The sequence below is a fragment of the Trachemys scripta genome, chromosome 17 (genome assembly GCF_013100865.1).
Source record: "Trachemys scripta elegans isolate TJP31775 chromosome 17, CAS_Tse_1.0, whole genome shotgun sequence".
Taxonomy (NCBI): domain Eukaryota; kingdom Metazoa; phylum Chordata; order Testudines; family Emydidae; genus Trachemys; species Trachemys scripta.
Genome location: NC_048314.1, coordinates 22,897,336 through 22,920,647, shown reverse-complemented (window position 1 = coordinate 22,920,647; position 23,312 = coordinate 22,897,336). Strand labels below are relative to the sequence as shown.

The following is a 23,312-nucleotide window of genomic DNA, read 5'->3' as shown; positions in this document are numbered from 1 at the left end:
AAGAACAGGAGTACTTGTGGCACCTTAGAGACTAACAAATTTATTAGAGCATAAGCTTTCGTGGGCTACAGCCCACTTCTTCGGATGCATACCGAAGAAGTGGGCTGTAGTCCACGAAGCTTATGCTCTAATAAATTTGTTAGTCTCTAAGATGCCACAAGTACTCCTGTTCTTCTTTTTGCGGATACAGACTAACACGGCTGCTACTCTGAAACCTGTCATTACTAAGCAGTGAATCTCCTCAGATGCTCATATGTGGAAGGTCTTTGTAAGGAGGAGCTTGGGTTCAGTGGGAGGTTTTGTACCTTCAGCACCACTAGTATATCGGTTCTGAATGACTCCAATTGGACTAAGGGGCATTTTTCAACGTCTCTAAAATACCAGCCCAGTCTATGGGTCTTGCATCCTCTTTCTAGCTGAAGGAGAGAAAAAACACAAAAATGTGGCATTAGCTCTTATAAAGGACTACAGCAAATATGAATCACAATACACAATCTCCTCTGAAGTTGTAACATAGCATCCGTTTTCTGAAAAGTCAATTGCCACTCAGGCATCCTTTTCCAGCCATTACATTTATCAAGGCACTTATTTAACATGGAGAAATTTACTGTCTCTAGTTTTGTGTGTTCGTACTTTTCCTGTACGAGCAAAGCATGTCATTTCCTGGGGCATGTTTTTATTTTCCAGTGGATCGTTGATTAAAATCAAAAGTCTGAAGGATTCTACCCGGAGGGTAGCGGTGGCACCTCCCAAAAGCACTTGGGTTGTTTCCAGCATGACAGTCTGTTGTTATGCCACATACATTATTAAAGTTTGTGGGGAAATTGTTTTTTCACCCATGAAAAAGGTAGTGAAATTTGAATTTTTTTCATTGAGATTTTCCAGAGTTTTATCAAAAATCCAAAAACTGAAAAATTTCTGCTCTTCAGCCACTGAAAACCTAAAGCTTTTTTATTTTCAACAAAAAATTCTCCAAAATTTTCATCAAAAAAAGAATTTTTGGACAGAAACAATCTTTTTTTTCTTTGAAAAAAAAATCTGGTTAGTGCAAAAAGCCAATTATTAAAAATTGTTTTTATGGTAAATATGTAACCAGTGGTTGTGGACTCTTAGGCCCTATCATGCTTGATTTGGTCATCCAAAAGGAAAGCTCTGTAGCTTGAATAAAAAGCAGAATCTGGCCCATCTGAGTTTCCCTTCCCCCGATAAAGAAACATAAAACACTTGATCCTTGTACAGCACTTTTCATCTTCCGAGTGCTTTGCAAACCTTCCTCCCAGATGCCCCCCAGGTAGGAGCAGTGCCCTACACCTAGGGAGATTCATGCAGAGAGGTTACTGAGCTCATTTTCAGAAGAGCTGAGCCCCCTGAGTTTGCACGGATTGCTCAGTGCCTCAGACAAGGAGACCATAAGAGACTTGTCGAAGGGCCATACAGTGAATCAGCAGAGAGGCAGAGCCAGGATCAGATACCACTAGCCCTCGGTATTTAAGAACCCAGGAAGTTTTGGGTCACCATCCTGGGCTGAGACAAGTCATCCATGACACACTCTAAACACAAACCTAGATTTTCATAGAAATAATTGGGGGATGCAGCTGTTAAAATTCATGTTTATGCTTTAAAACCTGAGTCTATCCTGGTTATCTCTATCTCTGACCCTACAGCATGGAGAGCTGATGCTAATAGTTATGGCTCTGATAGGCCATTTTTATTGTGTGTGAGACCTCTTTTGCATCCAACTAACCTATCCAGATTGCCTGTTAAGCACGCAATGGGCTTCCAGGGAGAGCTCTAGGTTCTGGTTTCTTCACATTAAATATTGACTAGCTGGCTTCCAGGGCACTCAGAGTGAGTAGAAATTAAAATGGAAAAGCAGAGGGTTAAGCTCACAATTAACTGCAAGTTGAAAGGCTCTTGGGCAGGCTAAACCAACATCACTGCAACAGCAGCCGTTCATTATGACTTTCCAGAAATTATGCAGTACTCACTATAGAAGCACTAATGACTTTCCCATGTATTGTATGAATGAAAATTGGCTGCTGTGTGATAGTGGGCTCATTACATTGAAGTTAGCATGAAATCAGCATGATGGCTCAGCTGAATGGTGGTAACTTATCAAGCACATTGCATTTCACTTGCTGTGGCCAGCTTCCTAGAGCCTCTGCCACCTGGAAATTACTGTGTATGGTACAGAGGTTTCGCACAGCACCATTGTAAGCAAGAACATCTATTGGGGAGGTGGTTAAGCCAGCCTGCTTCCTAACTGAGCAAATGCAGCTGGGTCAAAAATGAATACATAAAATCACTGCAGAATATTGCAGAAAGATCTGCTACATGCTGTCCTCTTCATCTTCATGGGGAAAGGCTGTCATGGAGGAAGCTAGACACAAAGAAGGTGATGCCTTGAAAACCGAATCCAATCATGGAACTAGTAAATCAGGAGAAAGGGTGACTGGAGCAGAGTCATCCTTTTTCATAACTTGCTATAGTTGTTAAACCCAGCATCTTTAATCTTAAAACTAAAACATCCTTAAAACTTACCTACTGGCATTTTTCCTCTGTCTTATATAGAATTATGGAAGTCACTGGTATGTTCATTGTATGTTTTTGTTTCATGATGCCAGTCTTGATTAGAAGGCCAGAGAGGAGTGGTAGCAATGAGAAGGTAGGCCATATGGGTTTGATAGCAGTATGGGAGGATGTAGATGCCACCAAGGGCCCTTCTCATCCAAAACTCCAACATGAAAGCATAGTCTTCCAAAGACCCCTTACATCCTGTTGGTTAGTGAGGCAGCATGGTCTAGGATTCAGAGTAAGATTGGCTCCAATTCCTGAATCTGCCACCAACTTCCTCTGTGACACTGGGCAAGTAACTGAAATTCTGGGCCTCAGTTCCTCCATTTGTAATTAAGGAAGAATCTACCTAACATACAACCTGCCTTTGTAACGAGGTCTGATATCTGCAGTGGAAGTGCGCTCTGTGCAGGCTAGCATTGTTTGAGATAAGCAAATAATGTTAAACTAATAATTTATTAGACTCTTACCTGTTAATTGTTAGGGCAGGTGATAACTTTCTTCAGCTTATCCCGATTAGAAATTACTTGGCAACTTTTAATATATCATGTTCTGTAGAGTCGTGAGCAGTTCACTAAAAATATACAAAATTCAATTTGTCAGCTCTCATTGGACAATGCAGGTCACATGGTATTGTTTTCATTACCTGATTGGATGAGTGTAACTCTTAGCATCAGATTTCTAGTGTGAATTCTAATGTTTGTCAATTAAAAGTGTGCCTATTCACTTAACATTCGATGCTCCTGGGAACATTCCCACCAGTAAACTGATGCAAAGATGGCAGAAGCTAATTACAAAAAAAATCAAGCAAATATTGGAATTTTTTTGGTAGTGCATACCCAGGCTTAATGATTTTTCATACTCTACAGGAAAGTATTACAGGTGCTGGATTTTGTGCTTTGTTCTTAGTGAGAAAAAATAGGGATTTCCCCAGTCTCTGGTCTCCATTTCATATTGGTAACAAGTACTCCACACATCCAAACCCCTTACTCTCTTCATATTTACTACACCCTTAATTCCCTTGAGCAGTTGCACAGCTATTCCAGGAATCAAGAAATATGTGAAACTTGGAATACCCGGTGCATGGAAAAAACAATACAAGTGGGTCCACGCTGCACCTGTACAGTATGATCTGTGTAATCAGAAAAAACCCAAAGCATCTACTTTAATATATAAATTAAAGTTCCCTCTCTGTAAATGAAATAACCTTTTAAATGATTATAGAATTCCCTTCATTAATTCCCAAACCCCAGTGCTCAGTGATTTTCTATATTTTTATCTTAAGTACATTTAGGTGTCAATTAAATTTGAAATATCTACATTTGTCAGCATTTCATTTTTGGCCGGTGTGATGTGCTGCTGATTTGTCCATGCATCCTGACACATGAAAAAAGCTCCCGAGATGCAGATCTTCCTCATTAAAAAATAAATCCATACTATCATAATGGTACGCAGAGCCATGGAGCGCATCCCTGGCTTTATTGCACTGTGTTTCTGACATGATATTTTAAAAGGAACAGCCACGGCTGTCAGTACTGTCATATGCTAGTGCTAACTGAAGACATGTTAAACTAAACATTAGAAAGAGATCAGCAAGTCATCTGCATGGTAACTCAGCTAAGAGATTAGGTAGGCAGGAGCTGGTGCAGTCATGTGGAGATGATGAGGGTTGTCGCTGTGACGGACAGGATCCTTTTTTCCCCTCTAAGACTACAGCATTGCCTGCCTTGTAGCTGGGCTTGCTGTGACCTGCCTTTTCAGAGACAGCTCTTTGTGTATGAAATCCTAGCAAGTAGTGGGTGGTAGACTGCAGGATCGTCGCTGAATCGGGTTAATGAGGGAATAGGCACTCTTTTTTTGGATTCTACTGCCTCAAGCTAATAAAAAATTTAAACTTGGACATTTTAGATTGTTTGTCCCTTGTCTTTGACAAAAATCTTTTATGGAACTACAGCAGCAGCTGAATTTAAATAAGTTTTTATTATGAAATCCCACTTTGTCATGTAAGGTGCCTTGCAGCCAAAAAAAAAAAAAAAAAAGTGCCTATTAACTATCATTATAGTTTCCATCTTATTTATATTGATCTCCATTGAAATGCAGTTTATTAGCTGATCCACCAGTCTGTCTTTTGAACTACCTCTTTCAAATTAGATATTCCTTCCTGGTGAATTAATTCCACATTTTAAAAAAAAATACTTGAATTTAAACAGACCCTGGCCAAGCAAAGGAGGTCATTAGTAACACTTGGGAAAGGAAATGAACTGACTTATCTGAAATTCACAACCTCAAGACTCTAACTGCACATAACCAAAAGGTTGAATTCCTCAGCAAAAAGCTGTGGAAATTCCAAGTTTCTTCTGATTTCTGTGAAACTCTAGTAGGTTTTTCTGGGATACTGTCAAGTGGTAATTCCCATGTATGAAAGAGAAAACGAGTGTTTATACATAAGTCAAGAAAGGATGAAGCATTTTTTAAAATGTTTTTGACTATAAAAGTCTTTGTTAGCCCCTTTACTAACATTAATTGAAATGTTCTTGGATATATATAAAACTAGTGCCTGGAGGAGTTTGTTTCAAACATTTTGTAGCAAATGTAGCTTACTTCAGCACCAGCACTTGGTTTTCCCTGGAATGTCCATTACAGCATGAGGAGAGAGGAACAGCTCATGTGACCATTCCATGGAGTAACACAGACTACAGTGTAATCTGATCAACTGTGCCCATCTTGCCCCAGTTACTCTGGCCTAATGGTGAGTAAATGTTCATCACAAAAATCACAGTGGGCATCTCAAACCCTCTTGGGTTGTTGCCCACAGCTCCCGACTCTCTTCCTCTCTTCTACATGCTCTTTCAGCCCATCTTTTGCAATAGTAGTCAGGACAACAGAACTAATAAGAAAACACTGAAGACTGATCTCGAACACAAGAGCCACGAGGCTTTAATATGCCTGAACCATAAGGTCAACAAGTTTTTCTCTTTCACCATTATTTGCGTCCTGTTCTGATTTCAGCATATTAGCCCATAATATAAACTGCTGTAATTTAATGTGCAAACATGGTTCCATCATCTACTAGATGAGAACCAGCTCCTCACTGAACGTACTGGGCCCAACTCTGCACCCACTGAAGTAGTAGGAGTTCTGCTGTTGACTTCAGTGGTAGCAGGATCAGGGCCTCATCTTTTGATTTTCGATATGGCTTTGTGCTCCTGACAGTGTATCGCTATTCATGGAGATAGCTGGGATCTTACTCAGCTGTGTTCAGCAGATAAAATGAATGTGGTTGGGCAGAGACCTCATGGGGATGGCTGAAAATGACGCATGCTTTCATAATCCTGTATGATTTATCTTCCCTTCCTTCCCCTTCCCCCCCCCCCCCCCACTGTTTAAGTCATCTGGGAATGAAAAGCAGAGCTGAGCACAATGCTGTAAAATAAAGATCATCAGATTAAAATGCAGTGCTCTCTGGTTAATATTTTTAAATTGAATCTTTAAAAAAAAGTTTCTATTTGGGACTTCTTAGTTCTTTAAAATGCTTTAGAATATTTCTGAGAGTTCTTAAATGCTTCTGTTTAATAAATGGCTTAATCTTATCGAGAGGAATGGCAGATTTGTGCTGTACTACATGCATGCACTCTCTCCTGGTTGCTGCTAATTTCTCATGGCTCTTTTCTCCTTTGCATCCAGTATGTTTCCGACATGGGCCCTCTCTGCCATCTCCTCCACTTTTCAGCTGAGGATCACTCTGAATGTTTAAAGCAGTAGTATCCACTTCCATTTGCCTTGGAGCAAATTCAGTAAATCATTTCTGCTTTACACTGGAAAGAATAATCTAGCTGCTTTAAGGTTAAACAAAACAAAATAAAAAAGCAGTTGACAGCTACAATTATTAATGGAAAAGTATCCACAAAATCAGCGTCTTTGAAATACTTATTCTGTGTCCCATTCTCAGTTATATGCTTTCTCTTTCTCACCATGTCTTCTCCTTACTATACAGATAGCCAACTGTATATATGCACACAGAATTATGGTGTTTTCTTCATTATGGAACTTTGTCATTGACTTCAGTGGGCAAAGGATCAGACCTGGAGTTCTGATCTGTGTATTGTTTATTATATAGTTTGTGTGTGTATATGCCTGTTGTTAATCTACAAACACACAGAGACACAGACGTAATGTATGTTTATATGTAGGCACAGCTCATAGGATCAGCTGGACAAGACACATATTTTTATAACAAATGTTTAAACAATGTATCTCAGATTTTAAAAAAAACTGTAAAATCTTACTGGCAAAAACTTTAAGCCACCATCTCCAGCAGAAAGGCTGTGTACGTTTTACCGTATATAACTAATGGGGGAGAGGGTAATATTTCATTTATACCTGTACTATACAGTATGTGTATAGTACGTACACCCCTTCTCTACAGCAGCGCCTGGTAGCAACAATATCTCAAATGTGAGCAATTTTAAGACAAATATTAAGACATTAGCAGGCAGCATTTCTGGAGAAAGCATGGTGTAGGTAAGTAGTGCAGCACAGCATGGTACAATTAGTTGTGTGGCTTTGGGACAAGGAGGTTTGTCATACATTTTGTGGATATTTGTCCCTCTTTACCCACCTGAGCAGTGCTCTTCTGCTTATCCTGCTTGATATCTCAACCTGTATGTCATTAGATTGTACAATGAAGCTGAGAACAGCTCAAAGGAATAATTTGGAAGGAAGTCAGATTGTTGGTTGGGAATTGTGGTGGGAAGGCTGGTTTCCATCCTAGCTCCTCTTACAGTGGTGATGGGTCTGCAGGTCCCAGCACCTTTTCCCAAGAGGCAGCAGCACTGGATGTTTTAGAAAAACAGTATTTTCAGCCTGCAAAGTAAAGCTGTACACTTACTCCATTGAGTCATCTTGTACTCAGCCCTTGGAGCAGGAAATTGAGTTCAGAAATTATATAGAACCTGAATTGCTTGGTTTTCTCTCCCTTCTGCAACTGTGAATGTGACAACTCTATAACTTCCTTTTCTCTTCCTGTTTCCTTCAGCCTTGTAAAGCCCATGCGACACTATACAGTCTTCCTCTCTGAGGACTCTTCTGGTGATGAATTTCAGCAGGAAGAGGATCCTGTCTCTGCCTTCTCTGAAAACTTTTTCTTCTCAGCTCCTTTTGAATGGTCTAGTCTTTGTTCTTTCATTGTATTAATTCAGGCTTTGAACGGTGATTTCTGCACCAGTCAAGGCTGCCTGCTTTTATGCTTGGATTTTTAAAAGAGTTTTAAAATCTCTTTATAGCACTTGATGATTGTATTAATATTTCTCCTGCTTGACTGTTCTGATTCTCTGAGGCATGCAAGCGCATGTGTCCTGCATGAAGCACTGTGCTAGTTGTTGCCCACAATGTGGGTGCAAAACTTATGTTATTGGTGACTTGGGTTGTGTGGGAGGTGACCCTCCATTTAGCTCTTCCTTCCAGTGTGTTGTTTTCCCCTCCTGTTTTCCTGCTTAAACCGTTTGCCCTTCTGTCATTCTTCTGCATCCAGGGCTACTTGTATGTTGTGAGTTGTCTTGTGAGCTTCTTCTGCTTCAGTTCAGTCGTCAACCTCCTCCAGTTCCACCCTCTTATTCCCAGCATCTCTGTTCCATCCCATACCAGATCCTCAATGGCTCATGGAGGAGTTCCTCTCAGGTTCCTCCCAAAGCCAGAGGATTTCCAAGGCTTCTCAGTGTGCAATGTGACCCAAAATTACACAGGAAATAACACAAGTAGTTAGTTGATATTGCTTATTGTCTGTGCCCATCATTGAACTCCCATTTTATTAACTTGATGTTAATTCATTCAGGGCAAGAACTTTTGACTTTAACTCTTTATAAATTCCATTTCAAATACAGTCCCAGAAATCATTCTTCATGATGGTAACAGCTACAATGCTTTGGGTTACATAAATCAATGTGCAATTTTATTTAGTGTGTGTGTGTGTGTGTGTGAGAGAGAGAGATTCCACATGTGTAGTTATTTATCTGTAAATAGTACCTGCTGAGTTCATTCCCAAACCTCTCTAACACTTTTGAGCCCAATTTTCAAACAAAGACTCCTACGGAGATGTCTAAACCCTGAACTTAGAGGTCCAGATCAACAGTTTGGATTATAAATGCCTGTTTGAGGCACTTGTATATTGATTAGGTGGTCAGCCATAGGATTTTGAAATTCTTCAAAAGCACCCACTTTTGCAAATTTGCATGTTGGTCAGTTTCCATGAATTTGGTGCACAGAATAGAATGAAACAGACCTATATTAAAATATTCCCACATCTTCAAAATTGGAGTAATCATGCAGAAAAAAGCTCACATGGGGTGAAGTGCAGATTGACCTGTAATACACACCTCTCTTTGTCATTGGCGCTCTGAACATACCTCACGGGAGTGCAGTGAGCAGTAAGGCCTTGATCCTAATGGGCTAGTCAGATCAAACCTGAACCTTCATTGAGGGCCCCCTGCCCTCCCCAAAAAAGTTAATTCCTACAAAATACTGTTCATTCTTGCAACTCCATGCACTTCCTGATTGTGCCCAAAGTGTGAGAATGAGGTGTTGAAATATTGGGAGGGAGCCTGTTCTTAGACTATTTATGACTGTTCCAAGAGCAGGAAGTGCCTAAAATCTAGACAGCGCCTGGTCTCAAGCAGCACCAATATGGTGGTGTCCAGGAGACAGTGTGCTCTCAAAGGTCACCTGATTTATGACCTGTAGCCCTAGCTGTTGCTACACGTGAGGAAATATTCAAAACTTGGAGTAACAAGAATATGACTGAGAATTTTAGCCTGCTTTCAGATGGCCAACTAGCACCACAGTGAGTTGGGAGCAACATAATGGCAGCCAGGGCAGCTGACTCTTTGTGGATTGGAGGAGGTTGGGTTCAGAGACCTCTAATAGTGGGTAAGATTACCCCATAATGACAGAGAAGGCAGGAGGACACTTAAGACCCACCATGGGTTGGCCGTCTGAGGACAGAAAGGAAGATCTTGCACTTGTGCTTACGTAGGGGGAAGACCCCGGAAATGTTTAATTCACAAAGGACTCCACCCTGCAGTATTGTTCCAAAAAGATCTGATGTTAAAGAGTTGTGAGCAAGTTGTGTGTGAGGTTAAAGATGGAAATTCTGATCACACCTGTAAAGATTGTGCTTTCACATGCCTCCACCAAGGGCCTGATCCAAAGCCTACAGAAGTCAGTGGACCTCTCTCTTGACTTCAGTGGATTTTGGATCAGGACCTGAGTCGTCGTAATCGACACTGCTGCATTTCCACCCTCATAAATCCCACCTGGTTGCGCCAACTCCTCTTCATGCAAACCTGAACTTGCATTTCACAAGATGCGTTATTAATTCATTCTTTATTGCCCCTTATGAAATAGATTTATGCTGTAGGAGAAGTCACTAGCTAGAGATATGCACTACTGGGTGCCTCTATCTTGTGCATCTTTTCATGGCTGCACTGATGGTTGGATGCCAGTGTTTGTGTAATGGTGAATGAAGCAAGGTACACTTCGCTCGTAAATTTGCATTATATATATAATGGAAAGAAAGAGAAGGATTCTTCCACATTGCATTCCCCACACTCCCAGATATTTTCTCTTAATCCAAAACCTTGTTTAAATGCCACTGAGAGACTTGCTGCTAATCAAGTGCCAGTCACCACAGAAATGCATGTCAGGTCTCATTATTAATTGGATACACATTATGCTGCTGTTCTCCCATACGCAGAACTGATATGCAAATCTAATGGTGTTCAAGGAATGTTTTTCTGAAGTACATGTGAGAAGTGTATTCTAGTAACCCAGGGGTTGGCTGTAAATGTAAAATAGATTTCCCCATCATGGACTGCAGTGTCTCTTGATAAGATGACACCAGTATAATCATTGAACCTATACACAGTACTCCCAATTACTGCAAGAAAACCCCATGAATTACATTCAGTGCTGAGTGAGCTGGAATTTAGAGAATGTCACTGTGTGCAAAACACAGGAGTATTTGCAGCTGCACTTTTTTGTTGGGAATATCCAACTTCCTGCATAAAACAACTGGGCCTCGTTGCAGTATTCTCCATGTGGGCAGGCTCAGAGCCAGTCAGAGTGGAGAGCTAGTGTCAGATAATTCATGTTCAAATACAACTCTGCTCAGCGAGTTTTCAACTGCATCATCACTGCTTTCTTTTCACCCCTCCTTTTCAATACCCGTCTCCCTCCATTTAAAATCCTCCAGTCTTAAAAGTCGTCTTTTTTTCTTTCCACCTCTGCTCACTGTATGTACACACTCCCTCTGGTAATGGGATACTGTCAAAAGTAATTTGCCCCCAATAATATAATTTTCATAAACATATAAGTAAAGAAATTGGACTGTGATATTTCTAAACTCCAGTGGGAAAAGATTTTAAAAAACCAACCAAACATTCCCCTGCAAACATTGCAGCATTGTGCTAGAGTTTTGAGAACCATTACGTGACCCGGACTTGTCTACTTCATTTGTCCTAGCTGAGTGAAATGTAAAAAGTAAACAGCACAGATTGTAAAAGGTGTGCTTTTACTTTAAAAATTCATTAGCTATTTGTAAGATAGTGAAATTAAAATAATTTTTAATGGGGCAGTAAGTGTCCTCTTAAAACTGAATCCCCTTCATCCCTGAGTTCTACTTTATGGTTTATAAAGCTGCTAAATAATCATGACCACCTTTTCTTGATGTATTGGGAGGATTGTCAAGAAAAGAGACGGCAATGGAGTAACCGTTCTTTCCTTACTGCTGCTCACGGAACTATGTTTATTGAAATGTTTTATTGAAAGATCAGTTAACACAATTTGGATTTAAACTGTTTTCATCATCACAACGGAAACGCAAAAAGTCAACCAACATCATCCGTAGTGAAAGTAAATGCATGGGATATTCTAAAGTATTGATCATCTAAGTAGTAATGAGACCTAGAAGAAACTCTTACTTTTGAAAACATGCTATCTTAAACCCACATGTCTCCTAAATTAGGCCCAGGTGTATGTTACTTTCAAAGTGCAACAAAAGGGAAATAAGTAAAATGTTCAGGATTCAACCCAATACAGTGGGCTCAAGCCAGCCCCTACAGGAGGTACCGTAAGGGTCACATGACAGGTGTATTGTATCCATGCTGAGATCACTCTTGGGCATTCACTCCCTAGTTTGAAATGTTGCACACTTCAAAAAGGATTTGAAAGAAAATCATTCTAGATATGAGATGATAAAGCATTTTTGTCTCTTAGGCCTCAGCCATACCGGGCCCTGAAAGAGTCTGATAGTGCCGATGGAGAAGAGGTTCTCAGTCCAGAAAAAGCAGAGGAGGCTCTGCCCCCAGACTCTCCTACGCCAGACAAGGTCACAGAAGTTAACCTCCTGGAGGACATTTTCACTAATTTAGAGGTGGAAAAACAGCCTCAACCTCTCAGCCAAGCCAAAAGCTTGGAAGACCTAAGGACCCCCAAAGAGGAGGGTGTGCTGCAATGTACTTTTGATTACCAGGTATGGGCATGATTTTATACAAGGTAAATGATAAAGAATGGAAGGGTTTCTGCAGAATTAAAGGGCCCTCCATCAGCCAGCTTTCTGGAGGAAAGAATTCTGTATTTTAATGTAAATGCATCCATTTCCCCCATCCTGTCCCAGTATGTTTAGAAGATTCATTTCTGAATGAGAGATTGTCCATGAAGTAGAACATGGTTATAGGGCAGTGGTCTTTTGTTGCAACATAAAAGCCAGGAGAAACCAAGACTTTCGTTTTCAAAGCAGGAATCCCAATCCATTTACAAGGGGTTTTTCCCAGAATCTGCCATGTCCCCCAGCTGTAGTACACCGATAGCCGTGAGGCTGGTGCTCAGCGATGCAAATGCTAAGCAGTTTAGGAAGCGAAAGGATGGTGCAGTAGTTAGGGCAGTAGCCCAAGACTTGGAAAACCCTGGTTCAGATCTCTGCTCCACCACAGCCAGGTCACTTTGTCTCTCTGTGCCTCAGTTCTCCATCTGTACATTGGGATAATAGTCCCACAAGAGTTTGTGAGCATAAATACAGTAAAGCTTTTGAGGCAATCAGATATTACAGCACTGGGGGCCAGATGAGTACCTGAGATGGACAGAGATTTCGCGGCCCCTTCATTTCTGAGTTGTTTGCATTTTGGCCAACATGAGTCAAAAAGAGGAATCGATTTATTTCCTGAATAGCCTTGTTAGCAAGTGCAAAACTGAAGTATAGACCCTTTGACATCTTTGTGCAACACCAAGCAAAGGCATGTAGCATCACGCCTATAATGATACTTAGGGGCTTCTAGCCAGGTATCGCAGAGCACTTGCTGTATGTTAATTAAAGCTTTTGAGCCTGGTCTCCTCCACTTCCCCCATAAGTAGATTTCACTGCATCCAGATTACATTTGGGAAACGGAAGGTGCGGGGATATGCCCAATGTCACATAACCCATCCGTGGCAGAGTTGGAATTAAAACCCGGAGGCCTGACTTCCTGTCTCCTATCCTCATGCCTAGACCACAGTCTTTTCTCTGTCCCTCACCTGCAAATGCTTGCAGTATGTGTGCATCCTTCTCTCCAGCCCCTCCTATTGCCCTCTATGGCTGTGCTGTTCACGTCTGTGCTGAGCAGGAGATGTTAATCTGTCTTGTACTTTCTGGCAGAGGATGGATCTTGGTGAATCTGAGAGGAGCAGGATTGTGCCAGCAGTGAAACTCTCTCACCCCTACAACAAGCTGTGGAGTATGGGTCACGATGACATGGCTATTCCTACCAAATATGCCCAAAGCTCGCCAGAGAGGCCCCTGACTTCTTTTGGGACCATCCCATCAATCCCACGGAGACCCCGGAGCAGAGACAGCATCCTGGTGCCTGCGGAAAAGGAAGAAGGGAACACGGCTATTCAAGGGAACATCACCATCCCTAGACCACAGGGCCGAAAAACTCCAGAGCAAGGGATAGTCCCTCCACCACCTGCGCCCAGACCCACCAAACCGCAGACTCCAGCTGGGACAGCAGACACTGTGAACACCTACATTACGGGACGTAGCGACTTGGTTTCAGAGCTCATGCAGGAGCCCTTTGGAGCCGGGAATGTGTCCCTTGACCCAGAATTCAGACAGTCAGTAACTTATTCCCCTCACCCCTCTCAGCTTCTGTCCAGTTCTAGCAGTACTACTGAGATGCTCCAGCCAGTCAAGGTTAACACAGAAAATGCCGGTAGTGAAAGTGACTATCTTCTTAGTCTGCTGGATCCATTAAAAACAACCAGCTGGCAAAACATGGGATCCCAGCAAGGCTCTAGCAATATGCAGCGCTCAGCCTCTCCAAGCTCTGCTGCTGGCTTTGCTTCAGTGGTGGGCGACTTTGCATCTCCTCCGCCGGCACCATTCACCCAGCCGCTGGGATACCCTCCTTCAGCACCGCCATTTCTGCAGCCATCCCTCAATCCCTTTACACAGACAGTGCCAGCAGCCCTGACGATATCGCTGGTCAGACCCCCAGGGGGACCCTTTACCCCTCCTTTAGGCCACGCTTATAGCTCCAGCTTCATGACACCTAATTCTGGCTTTTACCAACCACAGCGACCTAAGCCAAACATTGCAGCGTTGTCCATGCCCCATCTATTTGGCCAGGCTCCGACAGCACCACAGGCTAGTTCCTTCCTGCAGCAGAGTCATAACCCTTCCCCAGCCAGCTCTCTGCAGCCAGCACGTCCTTCTAAAATCAGAACATTACCAGCAAGCCATTCTGGCTCAAAGCTAGATGTCAAGCAAGGGTTGGCGCTAAGTTCTAACGACCCCCCTCTGATTCCCCCGAGGCCCGCTAAGGGCTTAGAGTCAGTGTTACTTCCCTCAAAGCCCGAGGAGACAAAAGATCCATTTGAAGACTTGTTAAAAAAGACAAAACAGGAGGTTTCAGCCACACCAGGTAAAGTAGAACAGCTCAGAAAGCAATGGGAAACCTTTGAATAATGCTCCCACCCAACCTTATTTCTTTGGGGGGGGTTGGATTTTTTATTTTATTATTATTGTTATTTGGTTGGCTTGTTTTGAGCCAGCACAAAAACATTTTTCTTTATATGGAAAGTTATAGACACAGGAAACACAACTGCTCTTCTAGAATTCACATACAAGTGCTACTGGCTGGAGTCCATTTTGCTGATGAACCCCCACATTGTCCCATTACCAGCTATGGTTTCTCACTGGTATCCTAGCTGGCTTTTTGCCTGCAGTCAGTGAAAACTCCAATGACTCTTGCGCTAGCCAGAGCATTCAGGTTATTAGGTTATTATTTTCTTTTCTTTCCCCACAAACAGCCTTTTCAAGAGACTACTGAATCAGAAACTGCTCCTTTCCCCCCCTTGTATTCTCACAGTCCCAGGCACGGCCTGGAACATGACACAGCACGTAGTTTTTGCTTCCTACCTGTGTGAACAGTGGTCAGATCAATTTCACCTATTGCTTATAATGTTTTGCTTACATATGTAGTGTGCAACAAACTAACCAAGACTTGTGGTTTGTACTGAGTTAATCCACTGGGCTTAAATTGAGTTTGTTTAAAAGCCTGTCAAGCAATATATACACTTGACTAATTACACAATTTTATCAGCTTTTGTTGTAGGGTTTGTTTGTTTTTACACTCACCCCACTACCACCACCCACAGAGCAGGGACTTCTTCAGTACAAAATCCAAACAATTTCCAGTTACAGCCAAAGTACAGCACAGAGCACAGCACCCTGCAGCTCAGGGCTCGATCCTCTGTCTCCCATGGGAAACTGGAAGCACCAGCAATTTAGTTTTTAGACAAAGACATCGGAAAATGTCTTTTGATGGGGTCCTTAAACTATAGCCTAGTTCATCTGTAATCCTATGTTAATATTATATATAAATGTTCTAGATGGCAGTATTTGAACTGGATGTAATAGTATCTTATTTTATTACAAAAAAGAGAACAAAAATTAGGGCATAAGTATTCCCAGCTTTTGAGTTCTCCAAGCCAAACAGTAGTACATTGACTAGTAGGCCTAGTTTCAGATTGGTAAAGCCACAGTACGTCTGTACACAGAAATCACAACCTATAGATATTGCTGAGTAAGTGATATAACATTTGAGTGTTAATAGGTGACAGCTGCCTCTCCTTGCTGTATTTTTGGAAGCACTAAGTGCCACCTTGATGCAGCTGAGATCTTGTCACCGGATACAGGGCTCAGCCTCCCTTGTTCATCCTGTCTGAAGAGTCATGAACTTTGTTCCTACTTTTGCTGAGAACACAAGTGGAGGGTGGTGGGATCATGCGATGTACTATAAAGCAATGAACATGTTAAAGGATTTATTGATTTGCATTTTGCAAGACATTTCTCTCTGGCCACCATGACCTCAAACGTTTCAATGCTTAAGGTTGGCATTTCTTATAAAAAGTGCTACCTTTACAGTGATCATTTTTGTTTGTGTTATTTCAGTGTTGTTGGGTTTTGGATTTTTACTTGCTTTAAAAAAAACCTATTCAAAAGTGATTTTGTCACCATTAAGTCTTTGCTTAAGTAAAAGAAGCAGTTGTGGACATATGGGAAATTCTTGTGAGACTCTATCCAAATTCTCTGCAGTGTATCTTGTTCCTATAGTCTCCTTGGAGGCCCTCTTATTCTAGTGTGTGAAAATGGCTGTCTACATTGGAGCCTGTGCAATACAAGAGAAATCTACTCTAATAACTGAATGCCAACAGTTTGGGGGAGACCCTAATGTTGCATTTGTTATATTTCTGTAAAGTACTGTTGCTTTTACAAGCCATTCAATCAGTTTTGTATTCTTTCTTTCTTTCTTTCTTTCTTTTTCTTTTTTTTTGCTGGAAGACGGATGGTTTTGATATTGCCTAGTTCTGAATAGTAAAATATTTAAAGTCTACAAGATTAGCTGCATTTTGTTCTAGACTATACAGAATGTGAATGTCTGAGTTACCAATTTGGTCTGGAATCTCTGAACCCCTTTAGCTGCTGTATGCTGAGTCACAAAACTTTCTCAGTTTTCCTAGGTGTATACTATAAAGTGGTGCATATGAATTGCCGTTTCGTTTACATATACTTCTAGTGTCTCCTTTTTAATGCTCTGCACTGGCTGTGTACTGAGTATTTCTTTTAAACGAAGTGGGAAAATCCTACGGTATTTCTGTATCATTGCAAGGTATTTTCCAGCCGTATTTAATGTTTTGTTCTGTTCACCCATTGCTATAACGTATTGCAGTAGCAGTCTCCTACACTGTTCTTTTGAAATCCACAAATACGTCTTGATTTTAAGAGACCAATCCTGAGACACTGAAAAGTATTAAAACACTTTATCATGTTATTCACCCTTCACTTTATTTTACAGAAGGAAAAAACAGTTGGGCCCACCTGAGAGAGATCCTTACTAGTAGGAGCACTTGGCTAATGTTTGTCCTTTTCCTCACTTCTTGGATTGAATTTGCAAATAAGGGAATCCTTTTTGCAGGTTTAGCATAATAAAAGAATCAAACCATCCAGGGTGGTATTAATTTTGTCTCATATAAACTGTTTAATATCTGACATGGTTTTCATTTAATAGTGGCAGATTTAAGCAAATTGTGTGGTTGGAAGAGATGTCTCAGATACTTAATGCAGGACTCAGATGTAATGTTGCTGTTTTGGTTTTAAAAGAACCTACTTTGAGATCTGGTATGCTGGGCATTGCACTCACCTAACAGCTAACACATTTTTAGCAATTTCCCAATGGCATTATACTCCCCTTAGTTGGCGATGTGCACGTTTGTTGGGGTTTTTTATTGCATTCCTTATTTACATGTGCTCTTATCCATTAGAACGTTCTTTTCCCTCTCATTTTAAAAGCCGCTAAGTGTATGGGCCAGAGTTCAGCAATGCTCCTACAGGTAATCAAAACTGCTGTTCTGACTTGTCCTACTGATCAAGTTAGAAGCATTTTAGGGTCTAGGATTGGATAATTTAGGTTAAAAAAAAATTATTTGATTTCTGTGTGTCTCTGTCCTTGAGAAGCCTATATAAAGTGTGAGTTTATTACTTTGAATTAATCTTCACAGAAATGTCTCAGATAACCATTAGAGTTGGTTGGTAGTTCTTCAGCTAATATTTTTCGTAAGTAAAATGTCCATTTGTCAAAACCAAAACTTTTCATGAAACCTCATTTTTGACTGAACTTTGCCGGGAGGGTTTCTCAGGTCTGAGAGTGAGTGTGTGAGACCCTGCCTCAGAATACATAATAACTCCGAGGTTAGGGCGCCCACCTGGGATGCGGGAGACCCTGGTCCAATTCCTTGCTCTGAGATTCAGCACCAACTGGGCCTTTGGCTCTTTTGTTCTGGTATGGTGGGCTGTGTATGTGTCCATTTTTGTTTGTTTGTTTTCATGAAAAAAAATGTGAAAGTTCTCATTCCGGATCAGAATGGAAACAAATGTTTAAATGTTGAACGCTTTTGCAAAACAGAATTCTTGTTTTCTAGATGGCATGAGTTGCCCTTTACACTCTCCAAACTATTGTATTCAGTATGCACCAGCTCTTCTGCTGTGTTGTGTGTGTATATAGTTTTAAATGTATTTCCACCCAGCCAGGCCCTTTTGAAGCTCAGCTGTTCAGTCATTGTTAGCAACTGCCCCTTTTGGGTCACATGACATCTTATTATTTTTCAGTATTGGGGGGTAGCCGTGTTAGTCTGTATCCACAAAAACAACAAGGAGTCCGATGGCACCTTAAAGACTAACAGATTTATTTGGGCATAAGCTTTCGTGGGTAAAAAACCCACTTCTTCAGGTGCATGGAATGAAAAGTCTGTAATTCTGTAATTTTCACTCCATGCATCTGAAGAAGTGGGTTTTTACCCATGAAAGCTTATGCCCAAATAATCTGTTGTTATTTTTCAGTGTATCAGAACTTGTATTTGCAGTAGGCCGGTGAGAATTTTGCTGCTGAGTGCCCTGGGCCTCCCTGTGCTAATGTTATACAAATGTTAATTACCTCCGAGAATTGTAGTTGCAGTACACACACGCAGCATTTTCCTGGCATGAAATGGGGTTTCCAAACTTGCTCTAGAATTTAAGGTTAAAAATTCAAACCAGAGAAGAAGAATCTGCCCAATTTGCTTTCCAAATAGAAGGGAGTAAAAATCCGTAAGCACAAGAGAGTGCAGCTTTTCTTTCAAGGGAAATGCACACCCCTTTAAACAGATGAAACTATCAATCAGGTCTGGAGACAGCTTGACTGAAGTGAAGTGCATGCAGTATTGTTGTTCCTTCAGCTAAGCAGGTGCTATTGGAATATATGCAGTCTGGTCCCACTTCAGGAAAACCTCACTCTTCATGAAAGCACTCAAGCACGTGGTGCCTAAATGCATTCCTGAATTGGGGCCCAGGCACATTAAACTCCCTAAAAAATCTGAGACACAAAGTAGGTGAGGTAATATCTTTTATTGGACCCGCTGCTGTCAGTGAGAGAAGCTTTCAAGCTCCACAGAGATCCTCAGGTCTTATCTTCAGTTTCTCTCACCAACAAAAGGTGGTTTGTCTCGCTCATATCCTGGGACCAACATGGCTATGACAGCGCTGAATAAAAATTTTAAACAGACTAAAGTTCTCACTCCCTGCAGACTCCCCACATCAGCCCCTATGACCAAAGTGATCCCTCCTGTGCCAGGGGAATAGATTGACTAGAGTGGATAATAAAAAGAAATCTACCTGGAGTCATTTATAGTCTCCACAGTCTGTTCTGGGGTCCCTATGACTTGTACACTATAAGCTTTTTACTACTACTTTGTCAGCTTAAGCTTCTTACATTGCTTACGCTATATTATCCAGGGCAAGTTTCATGTATAATCCGTGTCCTTCGTGCCCGTTCTTCCTGTGCAATGAACAATTTATTTTGTAACCGTACCTTTTCAGGTTATGCCCAGTGTGTTTTTCCTTCATCCTAGAAGTCACTATGCGTGATGAAAGCAGAGATGCAGTTCAGTCTGTGGATAAGTGCCATCCACTAGGACTGAATCTGTTACAGTAGGTGTGTTCAGAAAGTGTTCACCTTTTGAAGGACAGGTAAATCTTGTTTACTGAGCCTTATACAGTTAATTCCAACCAACAGAGGAAATATTTAAGCACAGTGATCAGAGGGTATGATTTTTATTTGTTAATCATTAGCATAACTCCTGAAATAGAAGAAAAGCACACTGAATGGACTAGCTAGCTGTCTTGTTGACCACTGAGCAAACTTTGATTCAAGATGCCTTTGGACAAGGTGCCTGAGAATTAATGAGGAGAGGCATGTCTGATCCTGCTCTGTGGTGAACGTCTTCAATTCCAATGGAAGTCCTTTAAAGTTGAGGGTGTTCAGCCCTTAGCAGATTGGGCCCCCATTCAACGTTTGACTAACGAGCTGTTTATTCCTTCATATCAGGCGTTAGTATGTTAAAAGATTGTGAAGCACGTTGAGATCTGTTGATTAAAACCACTATATAAGAACTCAGTGTTGTTTGGTTCTGAGAGTAAGAGCAGGACGTTCAACAGGCCACGTCTCAGCGTGGGCTGTCAGTGTGGTTGCTGCTGGGGGGAAGGGTGGAGCTAATCCCAGATAGAAGCTGTGGCATGTGAGGGGTTAAGTAGTAGGATGACACTTCTATCCTAGTCGTGATTTTAAGATATTAAATGGGAAAAACAATCATGTTATCAATGCCTCTCCGCTCACATCATTCTGCAATGAGACAAAAGCTTTATGAGCTGTGAACATAGGTATAAGAATCTCTGTTCCCCCTGGAACAGAAAATGTGGCTACAGTCTCTCGTTAGGGTAGAAGCAGTAACAGCCCATACTGTTAGCTGGTGCTTCTTACCACCACGGGGTGTGGAAACCGGTGTGTGAATCTGTTGGACAGTGAATATATTTGGATATTTTTCAAGAGAAAGTTAGTGTCTTGCAAATCCCTGTGTGAATAGCTAGAGATGAAAATCTGCTCAGTAAACACAGCGGTCCTGCCAAAGCTCGACTCTCTGGGTGTCTGATGTGCTTTGATGTCGCTGGTATCTTACAGGGCACGGGAGTACCAGGGATGTGGATGTTTTACTGCCACTAAGCAGAGGTCGAGTGAATGTTGTTTCTGTATCTTGGTAGGATGGATGGAATGTTATAAACAAGCTACAGTCAGTTGCATGTTTGAACAATTAATTGATTACATTGAATTCCGCCTTTGTAAACCAGCTGTTGGAGATTTTTCTCTTACCGCGTAAGTCTCCTTATCTACATTAGAGTATCTTCTATTCCGTACTGGAAGCACAGAATTAGAGAACAGGCCTAGGTCTCTTGGACTATGCCATCTGTTCCATTGAGTGTGGCATGTGAATTTACTCCAATAATTTAAAGAAGTTTTCCAGCATTTTGCACCTATATGGTTGGCTGCTAAATAAGTGCATTTCCCAAGTGTGATTTCTTTGGATCATAGAAGTTAGATCTTTCCAATCTTATGAAAGTCAGTTCCATATCTGGCCTTCTCTCACTTCTGTTTTAGAAAGATATGATGCACTCAGACTAGAAGACTGTGTTCCATGCACCAAATACTTTGGTATCTAGGTGTTTGTGTTCTTTCACTCCAGCCTATTGGGCATATCCACCAAGCATGTCACTGTGGCCTGACCTGCCCAACCCCTCCACTAACTGGTGTGTTTTCCTTATTTATTTGGTGGAAGGTCTCGGGTTCGTATGTGCTAGCACTGTTCTATAGGTTAGCGATTTTTCTTTTGTTACATATTGACATTGTTTAGCATTCCCTGTACTAAGCACAGTCATTCCTAAATCCACATCCAGCTAATGTACAGATGAATTCTAATCTCTGCTACTGCTGCTTTTGTACTCTGCAGTTTTACATTCTCCCAGGAAAGTGAGGTTTAGCAGTGTTGGAGCTGAGCTCCTTCCAGACTGCAGGTTCAATATTCTCATTTGGGGAAAAGCTTCACAGCTTATCCTGCAGCTGTGGCAGGAGTGTCACCCCACACTCACACTGGCCAATGGAGATCACAGGCTTGGATGGGGTTATGCTGTCTGGGACACAGCTAAACGTCTGTGCAGGTGGCACTGCTGACAGCCATATAGGTGGAAACATGAGCTTCTGCTTCTGTGGCACAACTGACAGTGTCAGTCCCAGTCACAAGCCTGGTCTCTAGTTTAATTGACATCCCCAGACAACATGAGTCCAGCTGTTAGGAGGCAACCTTCCATGGAAACTAACCTCCCTCTGAGAAAGGGATAGCAGTACAAGGGGATACAGCCACTGTGTTGAGTTAACTGTGTGCCAGAAAGTATTTACAATGTTTTAATATAGATTTCAACAGAGGCACAGTAAAGGTGGAGAAAAACTCTCTCTGAAAATCAGGCCATTGGCCTTTGAAGTGAAGACTCCTGGGACTAACCACCCAGCCTCCCTAAAACCACACATTCAAGTGGTGGCGGGGCAGAACCATCCTTTCATGCATACTCCCTATAGCTGTCATCCTCCATGCTCCTCCCCCAAAGCCACCCGCCTCTGCCACATAGCATCCTTCATTTCCACTCCATGAGAGGCTGTCACTACAATCTGTCCCAATTAAGACCTCAAAGTCTGGTAGGAGATTTCACCTTTTCTCCTGATTTCATGGCTGGCTGTGTCCTCTCCGCTCCCTCTTCTAGAGGGACTAAAATAAATTAATGGTGAGCAAGTCCCTCAGCCAGCAGTGATGCAGTTTGCCCTCATTTCACCCACTGAAAGCTTGTATTATATTACATCTAAGCTTGTAACTAAGTTACCACATAGTCTGTGAGCCAAGTTTGTGCTGATGTTTTATTATTTGCATTATTGTAATGCCTACAAGCCCTAGTTGTGTTCATTATCAGCTAAAGATACTATCAGAGACAAGGCTCAGATGCATTTTTAACCACCTTTTATTGTAAATAAATTTATCTGAGACAGTGTCTAATCTTTACACATCTATGCAATTTACATTTACAAAAAAAAATCAACTGTCTTTGAGGAACATCATCTGTAGCAAATTGGTTTGTGAAAAAATATATTCAAAAATTAAGTATCAAAAGAAAATTAAATTCACAGTGGAAAAAATGCTCCATAAATTAAATAGCAGAAATGTTAAAAATACTTTGTCATGGTCTTGTACCCTTTCACTAGTTGTGGTTTTGGAATACCTGAAGTCAGGCTAGTAAACCTGCTTTGATAACCTTGTAAAGAAACTGGGATTACCTAAGAAGAGGGATGTAGATGCACCTCTTGCTTTCAGTTTACCTTCAGGCTGTTTTTAGGTCTCCCGTCCTACCCTACTGTGTTTTTCATAGATTATCAGCTTTAGGGATAGTTCAGTAGTTTTGTAATAGTCATTTTGTGTAACACAAATCTATTTCTTATCTCAGAATAGCAGTGGTTTTAGGTCTTGTTGCTGCATTTGTTTTTTGAATTTATACAATTTATGTTTTCAAAGCGCAACGGAAGAAGAAAGGTACAAGTTTCCAACTGCATGTGAGTGCAGATGTGCAGCAACATCTTGCTAGTCTAGTCTGGGTTTCTGGGGATTCAAGAATCATAAATACGCCTGCTGTGGATTTATGATAGGCCCTCATGGGATGAACTCAGTCATTTCACTTGGGCCCTAAATAAACGTTTTATCCCAAGTCTCCTGAGGTAAGGCTGGGGCATGATCCCACCTCACTCCCA

General features: G+C 41.5%; 1 protein-coding gene across 7 annotated transcripts in view; it reads left to right on the top strand.

Moving 5' to 3' along the window:
- The window catches only part of DENND1A (DENN domain containing 1A), a 358,648-nt gene extending 341,541 nt beyond the window's left edge, over positions 1 to 17,107 (top strand). For 5 of the 7 annotated variants that reach the window (XM_034793394.1, XM_034793392.1, XM_034793391.1 and 2 more), the window contains 3 exons: positions 7,610 to 7,738; positions 11,842 to 12,097; positions 13,256 to 17,107. In XM_034793394.1, the coding sequence (XP_034649285.1) occupies positions 7,610 to 7,738; positions 11,842 to 12,097; positions 13,256 to 14,566 (1,696 nt within the window). In that variant the 3' untranslated portion in view covers positions 14,567 to 17,107. The remainder of the gene's footprint in view (positions 1 to 7,609; positions 7,739 to 11,841; positions 12,098 to 13,255) is intronic. The other 2 variants (XM_034793396.1, XM_034793393.1) reach the window with 1 other exon arrangement.
- Positions 17,108 to 23,312: the final 6,205 nt, after the last annotated feature.